The following is a 23,487-nucleotide window of genomic DNA, read 5'->3' on the forward strand; positions in this document are numbered from 1 at the left end:
TTTAACTCTAGCTCTCTTAAAAATTGCACCAAAATTTATATGCAGAAACTGTTGTAAATAGGCCGATGCCCAATTTGTCGGTCCGTTTTTTCATTTCTCAACACCTGTGAAATATTCGGTTCTTGCCGAAACAAGGGAGAAAATGAACATAAAAAGCAATAATGGTTTCTCTGTCTGAATTTTTCTTTCTACAGAAGTAAGCAAATAAAAAATATCTCGCAACATTCTCCGTTTTTTCGAACTTTCAAAAGGGACTCGAAATGAAATCGATTAATTTTTATTTTTTTTCTTTCTTAATTTTACCAAATACAGTAGTTTCTGAAATTTTGTGAAAAGGGTATGAATGTGCATATATGTATGTGTGCATATACACATACGTGTCCAAGTAGCAATCATTGTTACTATAACAATGGCATTGGTAGAGCCATCACAATCACGTGGCAGGCAAAATGTTGCATATACGACATGAAATTGGCATTTTGTTGCGTTGATGAGAATGAATATGGCGCTAGTGTTGACGCGGCAAGTAACGGCAGATGTTTCAGATATGTGTGCGTGTGTGTAAGTGAATGCCCAAATTGCATAATAAATGACTGGTGTGCTGCTACAAACACATATTGGCATATTGGCATAGTTGTTGCTGTTGTTGTTATGGCTTTTGCTGTGGATATCTAAGGGGCAGGGAAGCGCTAAGCTCGACTGCAACTACTCTATAGTCTAATTATGGCGTATACGCGTATGTGTGTGTGTGTGCGTGCCGTATCATGTTCTTGGTGTTACTGTTTATTGTTGTTGCATACGCTTTTTCCTAGCGTAAAAGTGCAACAATCGGCAATATTTTCTATCTTTAGCGTCAAATGTGTGTACTAGAGGCAGTAGCGTAGTTAAAGGTTTATTAAAAAGGGATAAGTTTTGTTGTTGTAAATATTGTGCATTTGAATAATTCGACTCAATCATAAGTAAAGGATTTAGCACTTATACAAATATATTTAGTAGGTGACAGGAACAGATACTTTATGTCGAAATGATGAAGATGAAAATATCTCTGTTATCGACTGAATTTCGGGAGCTCAAAAGTATTCCACTTATGGAAAAAATTATTAATTAGAAATTTTTATACTTTTTTTTTTGTTTTTATTTTATTTAGAATATCTAGTATATGACTTTTAAGTTTTCTTAATGCAAATGAAACATTTGAATGCGTCATTCACGTGACCAGATGTGTGAAGGTTTGTAGGAAAATACACTTTTCACAAATTCACATAGTTATTATTACTTTTTTACACATATTTTATTATTACTTTTCCGTTAAGATGGAAAAAATATTCTCCTATTATAAGAAAAATATTTTCATATGAGTGTTCAATTTTGTTTTTTATCCAACACACATTACCTCCAATGAGCGTGAGTATACTGGCTTTCACTTCAACCTTAACACCTTTTATGCCCCTAACTGGCCGTTTCATTAGTGAAGGAAGGCGTTTTTATTTTCAGGCGTAGGCCGCAGATGATGAAGTGCTTTTTAACTAGAGCTGTATGAATAAGCAAGAAATATTAGAACTTTGGAAAAAGTTTCATCCACCCCTTAAAGAATCACTTCTCTTTTAAATTGAATACGCCACAAGCAAGCGCTTTTTGTTGTTGCCAGCAAAGCTCGTTTTAACAGCGCAATACAATTTTGTTTTTATTGGTGAAACGCAATTATAAAACATTGTCAGTTATGCCAATTTAAATGGACATTCATGTTGAGCTCACGACTAACAAGAATAACTACAACAAAAAGAACATTATCAAGCAAAGGCAACAACTGCAATTTCACTAATGGTAAATGCAACAGCTCCAACCACCAACAACCACTCTAACCAACCATCCACGCCATTAGACACTAGTCTCCGCCACAAATGCCGAGGTTAACCTGCTCGTGGCGCTAGGCAATGGCCATCGCTTGGCTCGGTTATTGTGCGGTTAATGCAATTAATATTTATAAATTTACGCGCACGCAGTTGCAATATTTTGCTCAGCAGCTACAGGCTGTGCACGCACTCGTAGGCACACATACACACACACACTTTCACAAGCACATGGATCATACTGAAATAGAATTGCAAATTTCTAATTTCCCACCACAAGCTGAGGCACGGGCAGACACATTTTGCAGTTTAGCTCTGGGTTCATGCAATTTTTTACTTACACCTCCTTCTTCCTCGGTTGCTGCCTCGCTTCTTGTCTTTATCACTTTCGCTTAATTAATGCCTTTTTTCTACTTCTTCCGCTTTGCAGGCACTTCACAATTCATGTACGTCGAGTTCGTCACCTCACCCGCGGGCCCACTGCTCAATACTGGCTTCCACTTCAATGTTGGCAATTGGCCCGGTCATGTCGAGACGGCAGGCATTAAACATGGCATTTGCGATTGGTTACTCAGCTCGGATTCGTTGAAGGATAGCAGCGCTAGTGAGGGTATATTTTTGAGTATTGCCCATTGGTATCCACCAAATACGTCGTGTAGCTATCACATCAAAGGGCGAACGGGCGAAATTGTGCGGCTCTATTTTCCGAGGTAAGTAGAAGAATAGTTATTTGAATTTGGAAAAGCAATTTTTTCAATAACAATAATACATATTTTCTCTTTTGCGTCATTTCTGCAGTGTTGCACTGACTTTGCTAGCAATCTTATACTATAATTTTATTAGAATTATTTTTATGATAAATTTTAACCCTTTATATCTCTTTTCTATGGGTTTTTTTTTGCCATTTCGCACAAAATAGACAAAAAAGACCTATCTCTATCTATCTATCTAGGGAGGAGTTAGAGATTCGAAATGTTCCACAGAAATATTTCATGTTGCCTTTCAAACAGAACTGCTGAACACTTCATGTATCTAAAATACAAGGGTCACAGAATTTCATTTGCCGATTTACCATAAAGGTGAAAACTTAGAGCACTCCTAAAATAAAGTTTAGATGTAAACTTCCTATTCGCCGATGCATGTAAATTTTTGTCCCCTCTACCAGGCGCCCGGTGGAATTTGTCGAAAGCTTTTGCTACCTTGGTTGCACTATCACGAGAAACAGCGAAGCAGATGAAGATGTCAACTGCAAGCTAAGCAAAGCAAGGGCGGCGTTCGAGCGATTGCATACGAGCGAGTACGGGCGAGTTCACAAATCTCCTAGCGCTCTAAACTACAAATATTAAGCTCATATGTGTAGTTAGGTATTGTTGTACGGAAGTGATGCATGGCTGGTCTCTAACACCATCACATAGAGGCTACAGTCTTTCGTCAACAACTGGCTGCGCATCATCTGTAGGATATACTGGTCGAACACCATCAGCAACGAGGCGCTATGGAGATCAACGAATGGCAAATCAAATACAGAAAGTGGCAATGGATTGGTCACACGCTTAGAAAACCACCAGATAGCATCACGAGAAAGGCACTGGACAGGAGCCCGCAAGAGAGCAGTGGTCGCGGTCGGCCATAGATTATTTGGCGAAAGTTGATGTTGCGCGAGCTGTCAGATGCCGGGATCACGTGGGGCCAGAGCAAAAATAACAGCTCGGAACCGTAGAGGAGGGAAGAGTCTTGACGAAGCCCTATGCTCCCGAGCGGAGTCAATAAGGATATAAAAACAACAAAAAAAAGAAATTTTAGTTGGTAAATTTGTGGGTGTTCTTAACATGCCTTGTCCGTTAGATATCCATGCGGTGAGACTTGAGATTGCTTCAAATATCTTCTCCAGAAGCTGTTTGGAAGTTGAAGAGTAGTCATCTCAGCCCACTTTTATCAGATGCTATACCATCATCGCGCTAAGATTCTCATGGCTTTGGGCTTAGACTAGTTTAGACCTCAACACCAGTGCTTGGAGTGCTTTAGAGAAAGATTCAGCGGAAGATTTTTGGACCTTTGCACGTTGGCAACGGCGAATATCGCAGGCGATGGAACGATGAGCTGTATGAGCTTTACGACGACATAGACATAGCGCAGCGAATAAAGATCCAGCGGCTACGTTGGCTGGGTCATGTCGTCCGAATGGATACAAACGCTCCGGCTTTGAAAGTATTCGATGCGGTACCAGCTGGTGGTAGTAGAGGAAGAGGAAGGCCTCCTCTGCGATGGAAAGATCAGGTGGAGAAGGACTTGGCTTCATTTGCTGTGTCCAATTGGCGCCGGTTAGCACGAGAAAGAAACGACTGGCGCGCTTTGTTGAACTAGCTAAAATCGTGTAAGCGGTTATCGCGCCAATTAAGAAGAAGAAGAAATATTAAACTTGATTGGGTTAGTAGTGAGACTCGGTTTTATGTGAAGGGTATCTGGAAGTTGGCGAAATAGTTTGCGTTTTTTTTTTTACACAAGTAAAGTTCCTACATTCCGTCGAACAGGGTACTTGTACTTCAGCTAGGTGATCCTCATTGAACTCAATCTCACAAAATTTATCCTAGTGCAGCGTCTGTGTTTTGCAAAAGCAACACTACACGTTGTAAAACTGCAGAGTCTTTTTGAGCATTAGAAGGAGAAGTTGGTTAGACTGACTACTTGATAAAAGGGCGACAATTTGCGGATGTGCTACAGGCAAGCATCTGGCGAATACAATGCTGCAAATAGGATAGGTTAGGTTGGTATGGTTACTCAAGGCATAGGTACTTGGACGAAGAAAAATGGTTCCGTCCTTTGTGATACCATTATGAACGAGGTGAGGTGAAAGAGGAAGACCGATAGTTAGGAGGGTGGGTTTAGAGTGTGTGGATTACGAACGATGAATGTGCTGCGTTTGCGTCAACCGCTTTGTGCTGCTAATGAAATTCATCAGATTTTTAATGTCAATGCCAGCTATATCAGCAAGCGCAGCAAAGAAGTAAGAGCCGATATGCCTAGATCTTAGCTCCGCCCGAGCAGAGCAGCTAAGCAGAAGGTGCTGAGATGATTCCACCTCATCCTCCATACATGCATCGCAAAATGGAATTGAGGTAATTCCAAGTCTCAAAGCGTGCACTCCTAGCGCATTGTGTCTTGTGAGAGAACTCACGAGATTAGAGAGTTGATATTTTGTCAACCTCAGAAGCTCGCCTGAGCGCCTCCGGTTCACACGTGGCCAGAAGGATTTCGCGACCTTACTCGTTTGTGTACTTGCCCGGCGCTCGCTGAGATGGCGCGATGCCCATCTTTCCAGGAGCATACGGCAGGTAGTCAGGGGAGTCCCGATTCTATCCTTTCGCGGGGATATCACGTCATATGTCCCTTGTGTGGCCAGCTCATCCGCCTCACAGTTTCCCGCAATGTCGCTGTGACCAGGAACTCAAAAGAGGCTTATGGCAAAGATTCCTGCAAATAATATTGTACACTCTTTTATCATTGGTTAGAAAGCCTAGGACTGCCAAAAGTTATGAAAACGAAAAATCACCCAGCCTAATGCTTTCCTTTACTGGTAAATCTTATAACGCATTTTTTTATTTTTTATTTAATAACTTTACTACTTTAACCGGAGCAAGAAAATTTCTGAAGGTATATTTTAACTGGGTTTTCATTGGGAAAAAAACATGCATTTTACTTTACGAAGTAAAGTAAATTAAAAGCTTCGAAGTGTTTTTTTTGTTTTTTTATTTTTGATTTTTTTCGAACTATGATGCTCCTCAAGTTGCTTTATTTTCATTGGCAAATATTTTTGCAATAAATTTTGCAAGCAAAAATCCCCCTTATTTTTTACCAAATCAGGCACAAAAGAATTGTTTGTATGTAAATATGCGTGCATATTTAAATAAAAAAAAACCAAACTGGGCTTAACATTGAGTGGATGTTACAAAATATTTTATATTTGTTAAAATTTTTTGCACACAGGCGCAACTACACGCACACACATGCGTCATAAGTAATGCACCTAAAATATTAAAATGCAGTTCTGCGCCATATATTTCTGTGTGTGAAAGTGTGCAGTATTTGTTGAGTGCTTCGCAATTCTTCTCTTGGAGTGCATTGTGGTATTATTTAACTATTTTTGTTCAAAATATTTTGCTTCAAGGTATTTTATAATAAAAGCCACGCAGGTCAGCATATGAGCAATATTTTTTTCATTTCATGAGCGAATGCTGCACTTGTGTAAGTACAGGGTTTCGCACGTGCGAGTTTATTTTTTTAAATAAAAGGAACTTACATATATTTCAAAAAGGAATTCATGACCTGATGAGCATTCTTATGAGCCAATCTCCTTTTCTGAACGCAATTTTAGTACAATTCCCAAGGATGAAGGAAAAATGGCCATATATTGGCCAAAACTTGAGTTGGAAGCTAAAATGTGGAATCTGTTCACAAATTCCACTCTTAAGTCATCTGCAGCGTGTTTTTAAAATGATGTGAGCTAACCCTACTTCAACATATGCAAAGAAGCGAATGCTAGGGGTACTTTGGAACTTCTATGGTACTTTGCCAATGCCCTGCTCTCTGTAAGCAAATGTGCTTAAGACCAACATATTTTTCATCATTGAGAGATATTGCTGATAAAAAGCTGAACGGCTTGAAGACGTGCATAATGAATTATATAAAATGATATATTTGACTCCACATACATAGCACTGGCAACATAATGGACACTGGGGGTTAAAGTGCGATCGTTTTGCAGATCAACCTGCACTACCTAACCTTAGTCTCCCTCGAAATTTGATTAATCAGATCACAGAACATTCCTCAAATCCTCTTCGGTGAAATGTTGGTATCGGAGGGCCCCCGTTCTAAACGATTTTTTTTTAAAGCCGCAGCTTCTTTCAAGCTTTGCATTCATTTAAACCTGCTTCCTAGAACTTTCTTCTAGTTTTTCGAGCACTAACGGATCTTCCGACAGCGTAGCTGCAAGGTGAGAGGAGGATGTTTTATGCTCCTTTAGAAGCTCGCGTAGAAGCTTCCGGCCTTCATTTCTTATGATGGGATTTTATGTCAACAAATCGCTTAATAGCACATTTGACTGTGCAACGCAATCATCTCACTAAATTGGCGATCTCAACCTGAGACTTCCCTTCTTCACTATAAGCTTGAGTTTTTACTCTTTTGTTGTAACATCTTCACATTTTTTTTAAGTATTTCGATAAAAAGAAATTATTTTTTTATCAACTTGATAATTTTACACTTAGATGTATACCTTTTAAATGCAACTTTTTAGACTTTACGCACCAAAGGTGCCATGGCTATTCCCATAAAACAATTTATTGCTGTAATCAAAGGCTAAGCACACTACTCACACATTTGCAAAAGGCAGCGGTCTCTTTGTTGCAAGGACTTAAATAAATATTAAAATGTCAGCGAAATATTTTACAAATGCAGCGCCCGCTCGATAACGTGAACTAATTCAAACCAAGGCAGATGATCGTCATCTGCATTGCCCTCATCGATATTTTCGTTCCATCCATGAAGGGCTGGTAACGTGAATTCAATCTGAAAGTTTTAATAAAAAAAAAGCTCAATAACCCACATACATATCTTTGAGCATATCTGCGAACACGAACGAACCTGAGGATTTAAATTACTAAGGAGATCGACTGTGTTGCTCACCAAGGTTCGAAATTCAGCTTCCTATTTTTTCTTTTAAAACCGCCAACATTATCTTCGGGATCATCATTGTTTACCGCAAAATTTTAAATTATGTTCTAGCACTTAGCTACTGTTGCTGCACCAACACGAGACCCAGCCGCATCCAAAAGATTTATAGCTGTTTTGAAGCTAATTTTTTCAACGACTCGAGCAAATCAGACTTTGTTGCTGCTATTGAAGCTAGAAGGCTGTTTCTCTAATGCAATATAGTGATTTTTATTGCATTCTGATCCATCGGTTGAATGAGGAGAGTAACGTTTGGTGGCATAAACATTGCCGAAATTTGCCCATTCTCCGTTGTCAGTTCAGCCTCATTTGGGTGAGGAGGAGCGTTGACGATTAGGAGGAGAGCTTTAATTGGTAAAGCTTTCTCCTTTAAAAACGATGTAACCTTAAAAAACAACCAGTTAACCTTAAAAATCGGGCAAAACTTAAAAGGAGTATTCACCTGTGGAACAAATGACTTATGAAACCATTGCTTGAAAATAGCCGATGTCATCCAGGCGGATTTCGAGTTCTTATAGTCGGTTATTAAAGCAGCGTGGATTCTTCGCCTTTCCAATTACCAAAAGCTTAAGCTTGTGGGATCCAGTGGCGTTCGAACAGGCGTAAAAACGTGATTCGCTGCTTCTCGGACTTTACCCCTGGGCTCTCTTCTCCAAACTTGACGCGTACGTTTTCTCTGGCAAAAGTCTCCAGGATAACCCCAACTCATCAGCATTATATAACTGATCGTTGCACAACTCCAATTCGGTCATTTTAGCTGTAAGTTTCTCTTTAAAGGGAACCACTAGCTGAGGTTGCGAAGACAGTTTTTCGCCTGATATATTAAGAAGGCGAATACCGTACCTCTTCGTGAATCCTTGGAGCCATCCATCACTAGCGAAGAAGTTTGCTTCATTTTCTTTAAATTTTACATGCAGTGTTTTTGCCTTTTCTTTCAACATTAGAGCACTTACTGGACAGTTTTTATCTCGCATTCGGATAAACCAACGATAAAGAGCTCTCTCCATTTTGGGCAACTCTGAAGAATGCAGTGTTTTTTTATTTCCAGGTCCACAATACGTGTTGTTTACGCATTTACAAATCACTTGCTTTTTCGCTTTACTGTTACAAATTGCTGATTTAGCAACATTATATTTCTTTGCTAAAATCGTCACAGATGAGCCCTTTTTTAAAAAGCCGAGAATTTTCACCTTTTGTTTAATGTCAAGCACACGGGTTGTTTAGAACTCATTTTTACCATAAAACATAAGACGAAACACTATTTGCAAACCAAAACCGCCACTGAAATATTTTACTCCTTACATGCAATTACGAATAAAATGCCTATTTTATAATTAGGGGATTCCAGAGGAGGCCTTCCTCTTCCTCTTTACTTTCCTCGAATACTTTCAGAGCCGGAGCGTTTGTATCCATTCGGACGACATGACCCAGCCAACGTAGCCGCTGGATCTTTATTCGTTGCACTATGTCTATGTCGTCGTAAAGTTCGTACAGCTCATCGTTCCATCGCCTACGATATTCGCCGTTGCCAACGTGCAAAGTTCCAAAAATCTTGCGCAGAATCTTTCTCTCAAGCACTCCAAACGTCGCTTCAGTGGATGTTGTCATCGTCCACACTTCTGCGCCATATATGTAAATCTTTCAATTTACGCATATAAATCTTCTTCGTCTTCTTCTTAGCATCTTAGTTCTTGATGAACCATTGCTTCATTCATAACAATTTGCCCTCTCTTCCTATTCAAATCCGATTTATTCCAATACCTCACATTTATGTTTTTAAGGTCTGCCTCCACATCTTCGAGGCGTCTTTTTCTTGAATGCGCTTTTCTTCAGGTTCTAATCAGGCACAATTCAAGCGCTTTTCGTATTACGAGTATTTGTTCTCTGGGCATTCTCATAACGTCTCCCAGCCATTTTGTTCACTAGAATTAGTAGCTCGAACTCATGATTGTATCTAATTCAAAAGGAGCTCATATAAAAATTCCACTTACGTCTTTGTGATAGAACGTATTCCAATTTTTCAACCTTAAAATAAAATAAAAATGAATTAAATTTCGTTTGGTATCTAATAACTCGACCACTGGATGTTACTATCAATTATAAACTCTGTGGAAATTTCACTTTTTCGGCTTCATTATTTATTTTTTTGTTTATTATAATTATATTTACAGTAATATGTGCTCTCCTTTTCAACCAATTTCTATAACAAATTCAATTCAAACAAATGAACTCTTCAATTTCTACCCGCTTAACAAAATGTTTCCATTCGCCCTGCACCCAGCGGTGCGTATGAGTAACATTTTGTAATATTTATACAATTTCGTATTTGATAAATTTAGCGCCGATAAAATGCAATTTCAAAAATATTTCCACACCACAGCAAGAGTAAAAGCATTAATTATGCCAGTGCCTTCATGTTGGTTAAAAATTCCAGCACATTAAAAAAAAAACAAAAATAGAAAAAATTCAGAGAGAATTCTCAGTTGTTTTATTCAATAATGCAAACCAAGCCGAGGCATGTACGTCAGTACTCGTAGCTCTAAAATATCTCAATAAATCTTCGCTTTGTGGCAATGTGGCGACTGTTATTTATAACTTTCCGCTTTTCGACAGAAATTTATTATGCAATTTCTTAATAAAGTTAAACGAAGAAGCAGCAAATGACGAGGAAGCAGCAGGAATACTCAGTCAAAACCAAAAGTATGAGTCAGGCTGTATGTGGAGAGAAACGAGATTATTTGATAGTCTGGCAGCGTCTAGAGCATCTTAGAGCCTTCTGCGAATGCCTGTTATTTATTTGTGAGCAAACTTAAATACCAGCCTCAATGCCACAGCATTGAAACCACAAAAAGCTTAAGTTAAGCTAACGCAGATGAAGAGCTCTTGCGTTTCCTAGTGAAGTCGAAATGAAGAAGGCAGCGGAGGAAGCAATAGCGTCGAAGCAGAAAGCACAGCAAATAACAGCATTATTTGCAATGCCAGCAATCGACGGGGTATGACATGAGCTTGTTGTTGCCCAACACTGCTTACATACCAACCATACTCACTTGCCACATGCCGCTCGCATGCCACACGTCAAATACTCGCATGTATGTGTGTAGATATGATAGTATTTTAATGGATTTGGATTTCTGACATTAAAGCTACTGATAGTGATGCTCTACCTCTTCTGCCATCATTCGCTCTCCATTCATTGTCATCTCAAGTATTTTAATTAGAATTCGAGCAAAGATTTATGTGACATTTTGTCTTTAAGGTGATAGTATTATCGTTTATACTATACCTAAATATGTATGTGACTGTGACACAACCAGACGCTTTGTAAGCGAGTGATTATGGATGGATCATATCCGGAAACAGCAGGCTTTATAGTGGTATGTGTATGCATGTATGTATTGGTAAGTGCATAAATTGTGGATAAATCTCTTTAGGAAGCTACATAGAAGCTCTGCTCCGGTTCATAACAAATCCAGTGGTTGCAACTTACATTTCTATCCTGCCAGGCTGGCGATAGACTCCCAGTCATCTTACAAAATGTATAACTTGAAATACAAATTTCAAACTTATGATCTTCAAAATTTACAGCTTTCTTTTCTTTTGCTAACCCAGTAACCAGTTCTCTCGCTGATAGAATGATAAGGTTTGCTCTATGTTAAGTCGCTTGTTGACCGATGAATTCAAGTGGCTATTATTTCACGAATTAAAGTGACAAACAATACTTCATTTAGATTAGCTAAGTACAATGATCTACACTTTTCAATAGTCCACTCGATGTCCACAGAGGATTATTAGGATACCCAGAAAAAGATTTTCTTCAACGAATCCCTACATATTTCTTAATTGTTTCGATCTTTTGTCGAATCCAAAGAGCCATTTCAGTCAAAATATTCCTTAAAATTTTCGGTTCTCGAAAAAATAGACTCCCAAAAAGCTCAAATATATTCTTCAAAGTGAGGACGTTCACACAAGAAGTATTCCTTTCTCATCCTGCTGCTTCTGCAAAAATTGTTATATGTATTATAGCTCCAACTATGGTGACCACATGGCCAATAGACTAATGGTTTCTTGTTTATATTCGCGTGAGAAACTGTATATTCAGTTTAGAGACGATTTTCCTAATATTTCCACATTTGTGTGGAGCTTCGAATCAGTTTAGTGTTCCATAAGGGCTTTCGTTATAAGCTGTGTGCCCACTTTAGATGTTCTGAGCAAACTCAAGCTTCCTAGTGCATAGAGAGATGGCTCGAAGTAAATGTCTAGCACTGCATTTGTACCGACAAGACCACCATTTGTCGGTTGTTGCAATGGCTTTTCCTAAACTTGTGAGCGCTAGAATCTTGAAAGTGCTTATTTGCTCCCAAAGTGCTTTACCCGCGCACTTGTCTGCTTTATCATTTAACGGCATATGACTATATCCCCGAACTCAGTATAAATTGGCAATGTGCTACACAAGAAATTTTAAGAATCTGCGACATTGACCGCACATCGAGGAGGTTTTAGAAACCTTTCACATTCTTTAACACTCAAGAAGTTAGTCCTTGTCGACCAAGGAGTATACTAGTCAACCAAAGGTCAAGACTGTCCATAAGATAGGCGATTTTTGAAGCAACGAGGTTCATTATTATTATCAAACTCGCCATTATGCCAAATGTAACGATCTTAGCCTGAAAAACACTAGGGTTGTCTCAAACTTTCATCCAAATAAAAGTTGATAATAGAAGACGCCAGATATGTTAGAATAGATAGATCGAATTTTTTCTAATATTCATTTGGAACCGTCTGCGCTGATTCGAATTTCGTCATCGGTTAGAATGATGGCCGTAAATAATACAGTCAGTCCTTTCAAGAAAATGAATATCGAAATTGATTTCCTTGACCCGCTTAATTTTTCAAGCCGAAAGTTATGCAGTGTGCCACTCACATTCGACTGTTTCAATAAAATGATATAAGTTAAGCAAGTCATATTGCTTATAAAATAAAATACTGAACACTTTGTTTGAATTAAACACTTTATTAACTTTTTAATTATAATTTAAGTTGACTTTGCAACTCCTTAACATCACAAGAACTGTCCTCGACAGACATTGATACCGCCTTTTATACCCTCGCGATCAGTGGTAATCACCTGTAGGTGTTGTTGCGCGAAAAGGTCGCTTGGATTCTACCGCTAGCAACACAATTGTGTTGTTGCAAGCGCATGAGGTGATATCATGGCATGACAAGTTGTACCGCTAGCCTGCCTACCAAGCATGTCAACCATGCGTTGCTATGCAATGAGTGGTTCACTAAAGCAGGCAAGCACCGTTGTCATTTTAGGCTACCTACCCAACACGACGCTGCTAGGGCAGGCACAAGCATTGATCGAGCTGTTGTCATGCAATTGATCTGCATGCTAAGCTCACGCATGTAGTGCTGCTAAGCATTTTCAACAATTGTTGTGTTTTGGTCTGCCTGCCTAACATGCTGTTGCCAAGCCAAGCGCAAGCAGTGATCACTGTTTGTTGTTATGCAGTGGGTTGTTTTGTAAGGCCAGGCGAGAGTCTTTCTATTTGCGCTGCCTGCCCAGCATGCTGTTGCTAAGGTAAGCGCAGGTAGTGATCATCATGTTTGTTGGTGTTGGACTGCATATAAAACTCGAGCATTGATGTTGCTATGCTGTGATAAATTTTGTTATTATAAAAGGCAACAATATCACAATGGCGAGCATATTGGGGTTGTTGGCAATGGGGTTTTTGTAGGCAAGTGTTCACATCATACCAGTCTGTTGTCAGGCTGCATCGACTGAGCTTAGATGTCAGCACTGGGCTGACAGAAAAAGCGGTAGGGTGTGTGAGGTATGTGCAACGAAATGCTGTTGCTATATTAGGTTTCGGTATCATGCCTTAACTTATACAATGCAATAAAATTGTGGCTTAGGAAAGGGGGTTAAAATTGTACTCTTTCCATAACATATTCGGCTCGTATATCTATGCGGCTTTGATACCAATAGATTTCTTGAACCACAGGTAATGCAGTAGGCTTCTTTGAAGAATCAATGGGTGGACTACGTATAATTTGATTTGTGCTCGTATTTTAAAGGGTCTACGCGAAGTTAAAGTGCAGACTATCTTCTTTTTCCGCTGCTACCACCAGCTGATACCGCATCGAAAACTTTCTGTCCTAGAAATAAAAAAAATTGTGAGGGGCCGAATCTCGCGTTTGACCTATGTGTGACATAACATATGGTCGACATGTACAGTTGTTAAGAAAATTTATGATCGCTTACTAACTTTGCTCAGAAGGGAAAAAGGCAAACGAAAGTATTCGTATTTGCTATTCAGCTAGTTAATAAGAAAATTATTAAAATCAGTATGGCGGTCCCTATAATTTTGCAACCTCACAGAACACTCTTACATAACCGGCTTTAGATCCAGTAGGTTGGCTGACAAGGGTCGGAATATATTTCTTAGTAAGCCACTCATTTCAAAACACGCTCACTCACATAACTTAGAAAGCAACTCCTACATATAGACTTCACAGCCAGCTATTCTCGTCGTGAAATATCAACCACCTCAACCATCATTCCATGATTCCATATTCATTCACGTTCAGCCATCAGTGCAACAATCTCGTTTAACAGAGAGTTTCTGCCTTGTCGGCTCACCTTGACCGGCCGAAATAGGTAGATAGCCGTCATATTGGCCGTGAGTTATTGTTGTGAGTTACTGTTGCGTAGGTATGACTATTTTTACAATCATAGCACGACTTATACGACTACATTCTTCCGCCTCGTCTTCACTACTGTCTAGACGCTGTCGATGCTGTTGCTAGTTTTATGCTGAACTGAAGAAAAAGTATAAAAGTTTTATGTACTTGCATGCAGCATTATTTGGTGTTGCTCTTCTTCTTGTTTTGCATTTCTGCAACACTTCGCCAAAAGTGAGCAGCCAAAGCCAGTTGCTTGGCCAGCTCATTGCGTCATTCTCGTGGCATACAGATTATTTGTACAGTTTGTTTGTTACAAGTTGCTCTCTCTGTTAAAGGATAGCCTTGTTGTTTTTGTTGTTGTTGTTTGTTTCTGTTGCTAGTTGTAAACACTTGCTGCCTGCTGTGCCATTGTAGGTTATAATTGCAATTTCGCCTTTTTCTCCATTCCGCTCTTGCCCACATACTATGGGCAACTGCTTGGCGAAACGGCTTAGTGCTTAGTTTTATTTTTTCATTTTCTCCCAAAGTTTAACTCTAATTTTTAAGTTTGCCAGCTTGGTTTTGTGGTTGTGGCTGCTGGCACGTCTTCGTGACTCCTGGAAAGTTTGAATTTCCTTTGCAAAATTTCGATGTGGGCGCATGAGTAGGGATCGGGGCTCGAATGCAGTATGTAAGAATTGAAATTTCGTCGAATAATTAAGTAAGTCCACATATGTTTCTAATATTCGATTCGTTCCAATTTTCTAAAAATGCATCTATACACAAAGGTTAGTGATTAGCTTAGAGAGGTGGAAGAACGAATTGTTGAGGGTGTGTTGGCAGAATCTCTGTTCGAGCTGGTTTACGGATTTTTTTAGAGCTTCATAGCTCGTGGGGTTACACACTAATGTAAAGTAGTGCACCTAGCCTTTTATTAAAATTATTCAGTCTAATGCATACTTATACAAAAATGCATACTTACATATATACTTACTTACAACGGTCAACCGGCTACTGTCAATGAGATCGACACCAATGATGAGGCCGCGTGCTATAGCGAAGTGGAAGCGGTGGAGTCACCGGCATCATGTAGAGAAGTTTTGAGCACAACGCCCACTCATACTAACCAATCGGCAGAAATCTATTCTCTCGGCTACAATGAAGCACTCAAAGCCATGGGTAGAAAACTCGGAGCACTAAAAAAGATGATGGACGGGAAACGGCATGTCAATCAGCAAATGAAGAGCATGCTCTCAGATATATGTAAACTCTGTGAGACAGTTGAGAGCAAATATACAACAACGAACGGCACCAAAACAACGGTGACCAAAGCTACAAAAACAACAGCACTGATCGTTTCGAATGATAAGGCGAAAAGAGCTAGGTCGCTAACTGAGAGCGATCGAGCAACAAACACGATCACTGAGCCAATAGGAAAACGTTCACGAACTTCTCCCCACCCACCAAATCAATTGTGAAGGATAACTTGCTATTGGCTAGCCGGCATATGTTAAAGGCCCTGCAACCAATCAGGCAGAAGAATGGACAAAAGTCGTGAAGCAGAAACGTGCAAAAAGCAAGCCTGCACCGCTCGATGCCATAGTTGTTAAGAAATCAGGAGATCTTTCCTATGCAGATATTCTCAAAATTGTGAATAATGAAGAGACTCTAAAAGGCACGAGTTCAATGGTACGAAAAATCCGAAAAACGGCTCAAGGAGATCTGCTATTTCAACTTAGCGAGTCTTCTGAGGAAAATACCTCTAAACTTCAAGCTGCAGTGGGGCAAGTATTAGGTGGAAAAGCAGAGGTGAAAAAACTCACAGATATCACACAGTTGGAAATCCGTGACATTGATGAGGTTACAACTCATGACGAAATCTGTCAAGCCGTTAATGGCCCCCTCGCTAATTTTAACCCAGAGCCGTCAAACATTCGATCCTTGCATAAAGCATACGGTGGCACCCAAACTGCTTCTGTGACACTACCTACGGACTAGGCGATGAAACTAATTAGCATCGGGAAAATACGTATAGGTTGGGTTGTTTGTCGCATACGTTAAAAACTTCAACCCCAACAATGCTTCAAATGCCTTGGATTGGGCCACACGTCCAGGTATTGTACGAGCAATGACGATTTCAAAGACGCTTGTTTTAAGTACGGTGAGAAAGGTAACCTTTCTAAAAAGTTCACCAATTCACCAATATGCATATTATGCATTAAAAATAATGCTAGCCAAATTGGTCATTACATCGGGAGTAGCAAATGCCCTATTTATCTCGAAGCCTTACAAAATCTTAGGAAATAATGAGAGTTTTACAACTCAACTCAAATCATTGCGAAACAGCTCAAGACCTCCTAAGCCAAACCGTTTATGTAGCGGTACTCAGCGAGCCTTATAAGCCAAAGGCATCAAACTGGCTGCAAGACACCACCGGAAAATCAGCTATTTGGTGCTGCAAAAACCAAACAAATACCATGACGTATGAGATTAGGGAATCCGGATTTGTCTGTGCCAAAGTAAACGACCTATATATGTATTTATAGTGTCTATATACCACCCAGCGCTCCGATTGATACCTATACGCAGACTGTTTTGAAGATGGTTATCGACGCTGAGAGTAGGAATAAATTCTGTATTGCTGGCGACTTCAATGCCTGGGCGCAGGAATGGGGTTTCTCGAGAACAAGCCCTAGAGGGAGAATCCTCCTCGAAAGTATAGCATGTTTAGACGTAGCCCTTCTCAATACTGATACGCAGCACACCTTTAGTCGCAACGGATTTGGGTTGATCATGGATCTAACGTTTGCTAGTTCAGGTATCGCTATGCCAATGGGGCATAAAAGATGTCTACACCCACAGCGATCACGCAGTGATAATTTGCGACATAAAAACTAGCAACAAACATTCAGACTCGACTCGGCAGCCATCTGGTTGGAAGATCAACACGCTTGATACTGAAGTGTTTAAGATAATGCTACAAAACCCTTCCTGTTCCGGTTCCACTAACAACATGGCTAAATGCGTAATGAAGAGTATTACAGCGGCCTGTGATGCATCGATGAACAGAAAAACTGCATATAAATCGCATAGAATTGGTGGAATTAGAGAATTTCCATGAATGCCTAAGGCAAGAAGGAAATTCCAAAGGTCTAGAGGGAGAGTAAACTTTCTACAAAGTATGGCAAATTTTAAAGCAGCAAGAAAAGCTTTTAAAAACGCTATAAAAGAGAGTAAGCGAAAAAGCTGTTTGGAACTTTGCGATGACGCCGAAAGAAACCCTTGGGGTTCCGCATACAGGATAGTAGCCAAAAAGCTTAAGAGCAGCAAATCCGCAGCGCCTATGTGCCCGTCTTTCATGGCTAAAATCGTGGATACGATATTTCCAAAACATAAACGTTTGGTGTCCCCAATCAACAACACCAAGTTAACCAATTTCGACTTCATTTCAAAGGACGAAATAATAAGGGCTACAAGCAGTTTAACAGACCCAAAAGCCCCTGGACCAGATGGAGTGCCAAATAAATGCTTGAAGCTAGCAATCGCACAACAAATGAAAGTGTTTAGCAACGTATTTAATAGTTGCCTTTCGGAGGGCACCTTTCCGTCAATTTGGAAACGCCAAAATTTAATTTTGCTTCCAAAACTAGGTAAATCAGCGGAGGAGCCGTCGAGCTACAGACCAATATGTCTAACCGACTCTGCGGGTAAGGTGCTCGAACGAATTTTATCCGATCGACTAGACGCGGAAGTTAGATCAAAGGGAGGCCTGTCCGAAAATCAATTCGGATTTAGAAAGGGGAAGTCAACGATAGCTGCAGTATCTTCAGCAATCCAGATTGCAACGAAAGCAATCAGCGGCATCCGCTGGCTAAATGACACCAAAGAGTACTGCCTGATTATCACCCTAGACGTCAGAAATGCATTCAACTCTACAAACTGTGCGAAAACTTTAGACGCCCTAGAGCGAATTAGAGTCTCCATATACCTGAGGAGAATATTGCGCAGTTACTGCGATGTCCGAATTCTATGGTACAGTACATCAAAGGGACGAAAAAAAGTTAAAATAACAAGTGACGTTCCACAGAGATCTGTTCTCGGGCCATTGCTGTGGAATATAATGTACGACGGTGTTCTCCGTGTCAGGATTCCAGAAAGAACCAAGATAGTGCTCCAATCTGGGCGAATAAAACGGATCACGTATCATACTTCCGAGGTCTACAGTCTACCTACCGGTTGTGCGCACTACGCGTATGTAGCGCATTTGAAACGGTGTCCGACGATGCAGCTTTAATAATATGTATCTGGCATGTACCCGCTAGACATATTAGCAATGGAAACTGCCCAAATAGCGAGAGCAAAGCGTCCTATAAGTCCGTCTACTCGGGCCGCGTTACGAGATAATTACATCCACGAGTGGCAAACTAGGTGGGACAACTCGACCAAAGGGCGTTGGATGCACAGATGCATTCCCAACCTAAAGCTTTGGTTAAAGAGGCCACATGGAGAAGTGGACTTCTACCTGACCCAGTTTTTGAGTGGACATGGATGCTTCAAAGCATATCTATACAGGTTTAACCACGACGGCAATCCTTATTGCGACTACTGCGATGGATACATTCTAGAGGACGTTCAACACATATTCTTCACATGCTCGCGCTTCCGTTCTGCAAAAGAAAGACACTATAGAACCTTTGGAAAATCTCCTTCGCCAGAAACATTTGTACATGACATACTGCGCGGCATGCGACTTAGTGGCCGAGATTATGAAAGAGATGAGGCGTCTGGAAAGACTGCGGCACAGCAACGGCGACTAATCGCCTTCCCTCCCCGCGAAATAATGCTTGACGGTTGTCCCGCGGTATGGTAGCGCGCTATCACAACGCCTAGTGAAATAAAAAAAAAACATGTATACTTACTTGTAACGAAATTTTTTTAAATTTAATGAAAATAAATGTGTGTTTCGAAAATTCCATTCGTTCCAATTTGGTAAAAAAAATTCTAATGCCTAGATAACTAAATAGGGAATACGTCTTGAAAATAACGAATGCGATATACACAATAATTTTCTGTTTCGAAAATTCCTTGCGTTCCAAAGCTGTGTTAATTATTCGTTGCTTACTTTTATGAGCATTCGTGCACTATATATTTGGAATTTAAAATTTATTTGATAAAATTCACTGAGCTTAGGTTTTAAGAACTATAAATAACTACTAAATTTGTAAGGTTTCTTTTTAAATTGAGCTCTGCTTCGATAAGTTCATTTATTCCAAATTATGGTACACGTTTTTTATTTACACATTCAGATAAGGCCACTGTTGTTGCAATTACAAAAATATTTTACTGCTTCAAACCATATTCAGATAAAGTGCCCTCTTTTTTTGCAATAAAATAAGCCTAAGGACCCCACTGTTCTAAATGCAATCGTCTAATTAAAGCACAAATTTTTACACAAACACTTCCAGCTGTCATACAACAGAAAACTCTGTTAATTTTAATCAATATTTTATAAGCTTTGATTTTACACTCCTCTAATTACCTCCCTCTTTCTCCCTGTTAATCCATACCATCTCCACTGACACACAGCATAAGTGCAAATTAAAGCATATTTTCCGAAACCAAACCCCTTCCGTAGATTATGTGTGTGTACCGAAAACAGAATAAGTCGAATAGCAGTTGCACTATAGAATAAGAGGAACTTTTTTTGTGGCAGTTAATCTTAATGCCTCCGCCACATGTTTTACGCTCAAGAAAACCAAAAAACAAAAAAAACTTTGCGATTATAAATAAATATTTGTGTTACATCGAAAGTTTAAAAAGAAGCTGTTGGAAACATAAAGTAAATAGAAATAAAAGCTTTTCTTGGCGCATGTTATCGATATATGGTATAAATATTCGAAAAAGTTATGAAAATGATATTATCCCTGTGCTTAGCAAGTGTTTGCGGAATTATCGCAGGGCGAAAACTGTTGAGCAGAGTACGGACAAAGTGTAAAGAACAAGTGTAAGTGAATAAAGAAAAGAAAAAATATAAATAAGAAAATCACCTAAGAACTGAGCTGTAAGTTGCTTAAAATCTCGAATGTTCACTAATTTTAAAGCATCTTGAAAATAAATTTTCAAAAATTCGATTACTTTAAAGTAAACATATTGATTTCAGCATAAATTATTAAAATAAATGCCTTTAATCTTGCCTATAACCTTTGAATGGAAGCCAAATATACCATTACGACTGTTCTTCAAGTGAAAATGCGCAAAGTGAATTTAATGAAGTGAAAAAATCTTACATAAAAACACATAACATATGCGCACATTAAAGATGTGTAAATAGTTCAGGCCAGAATATATGTTTCGAAAATTCCATTCGTTCCTATCAAGCTATATTTTCATATTATTCGTAAGTGGATATAGTTGTTTCATTTTTTTTAAGAAAATCATTCATTTAAAATATGTTTTGAAAATTCCATTTGTTCCTTTTTAGGTTTATGCTAAGAATTTACTAAACTTGAGTATTAATTTAGTTATAAATTGTATTTGTTTTTAATTTCTATTTTTTTTTCTACATCAATTATCAAAAGTACCAAACTTTTCCATTATTTTTAAAATTTTCAAAAACTATACCTCAAATATAAACTTTATATCAATATTAAATAGGTGATTTGTCTCGCCTGTCTTACTTGATTTCGGCTAAATCTCCGATAACTAATCTTATAGTTTTCCTGAAACTACTTCGAAAAGGATTCCCCAAATCAGTTCAAGTGATAAAAATGTCTCAAAAACATTTGATAAAATAAATTAGATACAATTTTTGTAACCAACTGAATTACACTTTAGCTTGGCTTGGATTTCACTCTACTTTCCTTGAGTAACGCAAATTTTATTTAAATTTCAGGAGCAGCAAAGTTATAATTTTCGGTATTTCTGGAGCATTATTATTGCTATACCAGATGCCGTTTAGGAATGTATTTTGTGAGCTCTATTTTTGTTTTCATAACTAAATTTCTCTTTATGCCTGCTTCAATGAGTTGACTCAATACCGTGAAACAAATATTAGCAGTTGTCTGTGTGGCATTCTAGTCGAATGTCCAGTGAAAACTGCGTTAAAGTAATATTACCGAAGTAATAACTGCCTGGAATATTGTGAGTGTCCTGTAAAAATTCAAGCACAATTTCAATTGAATCTCACAGATTTGAGTTGACCAACATGTCGCTTTTCATTTATAACACAATACTTATTGAAATTTTTATAATATATTAGTAAATGCTCTATCCTTCTCACTCTCCGTATATACATATATCATTCTCATTATTATTATTATTTTTTGTTTGTTTCGAAAATTCCATTTGTTCCTCACCAATTTAGTTCGCACATGAATGTCGGTCTTGAACGAGAATTGTATTTTCATGTTACGTTTCGAAAATTCCACTTGTTCCCCCAATTTTTTCGCTATTTTGCACTTAAAATTGAAAAATAATTACTCTTTAGCTTTTAGAATTCACTCAATATATGCTTCTAACTAAATTTGCGAAACCATCTAACATAATCTGCACTACCTTTACTAAAACAATTTATTTCTGTTTATTTTTAATTAAACGCTAAAACCACATTATTCTTTTACTATAATATTTTAATTAAAAACCTTGCCACAAATTCTTTATATATTTTATGCAGCAATGTACTGTATTTTTATGCATTTAAACCACAATACAAAGGATGAGGAATGTGAAAGTTATTACGGAATCCTCATAAAACAATATGGAAAAATAATATCCAAAAAATGCTCCAAATATTATTATTAGCAAATCTGCATCAAGGCTGCATGCCACAAAGTTGATGCTTTGAAAATCCACTTAGGTACGGATAGAGCGATTTGTTGCGGTACGTCTGGGGGGTGTATATGTAATTCAGCAATTCAGATGACAAAAACTTTTTCAATTACGAGCATGGACGTCAAACGAGAATAGAAGCAACAAAGTGTTCGAGAGGGAAGAAGTCAGCGTTTGTAGTTATTGTTGCCACACAAGCAAGCAGACTAGTAGTCAGCCAAGACGAGGAACATATTTGAAAGCACCTACATATATATATATACATGTGTGTGTGTTTGTTCCTGTGCGGTGTGCAGTAAATGTACCGCATATGGCAGGTAGCAGGGAAACTAAGGTAAGAGAAGGCGCGTGACTGCATTAAAAAAATAAAAATGTGACCTGCTGGCGAAAAATGGAAACGAATCCAAATCCATGCCCTCACTTACTTCCACACATACACCAGCAAACTTTCAAAGCAAATGTGACTAAATAGCTGAAAAAGCGAACTCACATGGCAGATAAAAATTGCACGAAATGAAACTAGTAAACGTAATGAAATGAAAATAATAATAACAGTAACTTAGTTTAAGCCAATTTTCGCTTTTGATCCACAGCAATGGTGAAAGGCAAAGCGCCAACCAACTTGAGCATTTACAATCAGCTAACCACAAAAATGCCAGTTTCAGCAACCGACTACAACTGAGGCTCGGGCAGTGCACTAAGGCTCTCACACAAATATCTATAATAGCTATGCACACACACATACGCCCAAACACATACGGGCATTTACGTGCAGCATAAAAGTTATATTTAGTCACAAACAAGAGAGAGAAAACGCGAGGTAGCGGGTGAGAGGAAACGAGTTTGGGGGGAATTGTGCGCTAAATGGGCGCTGGAATTCATACAATTACATTTCGTTGCCTAATAAAATATGACATAATATTTTATTATAGACTGCAATACCAAGCCTAAGTAGGTTGGTAGAGGTTGGTTGTAAAGAGCATAGCATCCATATAAAATGGCAGTTAGTATGGCAACATTTATACAATTTTTTTATCTTCATTGTATATATGTATGTATGTATGCATACACCTTCGTGGGTATAATAAAATTACACTATACATATAGTGGAAAACGTAGAAGAAAGGGTAAAAATGATTAGATAGATTTGCAAAATGTTTTGAATTGTTTCGTAACTTCCACTAGTTCCATTTCACCATTTTTTTGGAAATTTTGCTGAAATACCATAATTCTCTTGAAATAATAGAAAAAATATAGTGTTTCGAAAATTCCACTCGTTCCCCTTAAATTAGTTTGCACATATTTCAATGCGTTTGTTATTTTTTTGCAGAACAAATTGTACATTATGAAGTTTCAATAAGTTTCAACAGTATTTTTCAAGGCCTATTAAATTCTCATTATATGTGAACTACTA

At 38.6% G+C, this 23,487-nt stretch overlaps 1 protein-coding gene across 1 annotated transcript in view; it reads left to right on the forward strand.

Annotated features, from left to right (window-relative positions):
* Window positions 1–23,487, forward strand: part of LOC129244324 (uncharacterized) — a 142,119-nt gene that overhangs the window by 113,627 nt on the left and 5,005 nt on the right. Inside the window, exon 7 of the mRNA XM_054881942.1 lies at window positions 2,281–2,560. Within this exon, the coding sequence (XP_054737917.1) occupies window positions 2,281–2,560 (280 nt within the window). The remainder of the gene's footprint in view (window positions 1–2,280; window positions 2,561–23,487) is intronic.

The sequence above is a fragment of the Anastrepha obliqua genome, chromosome 4 (assembly GCF_027943255.1).
Source record: "Anastrepha obliqua isolate idAnaObli1 chromosome 4, idAnaObli1_1.0, whole genome shotgun sequence".
Classification (NCBI taxonomy): domain Eukaryota; kingdom Metazoa; phylum Arthropoda; class Insecta; order Diptera; family Tephritidae; genus Anastrepha; species Anastrepha obliqua.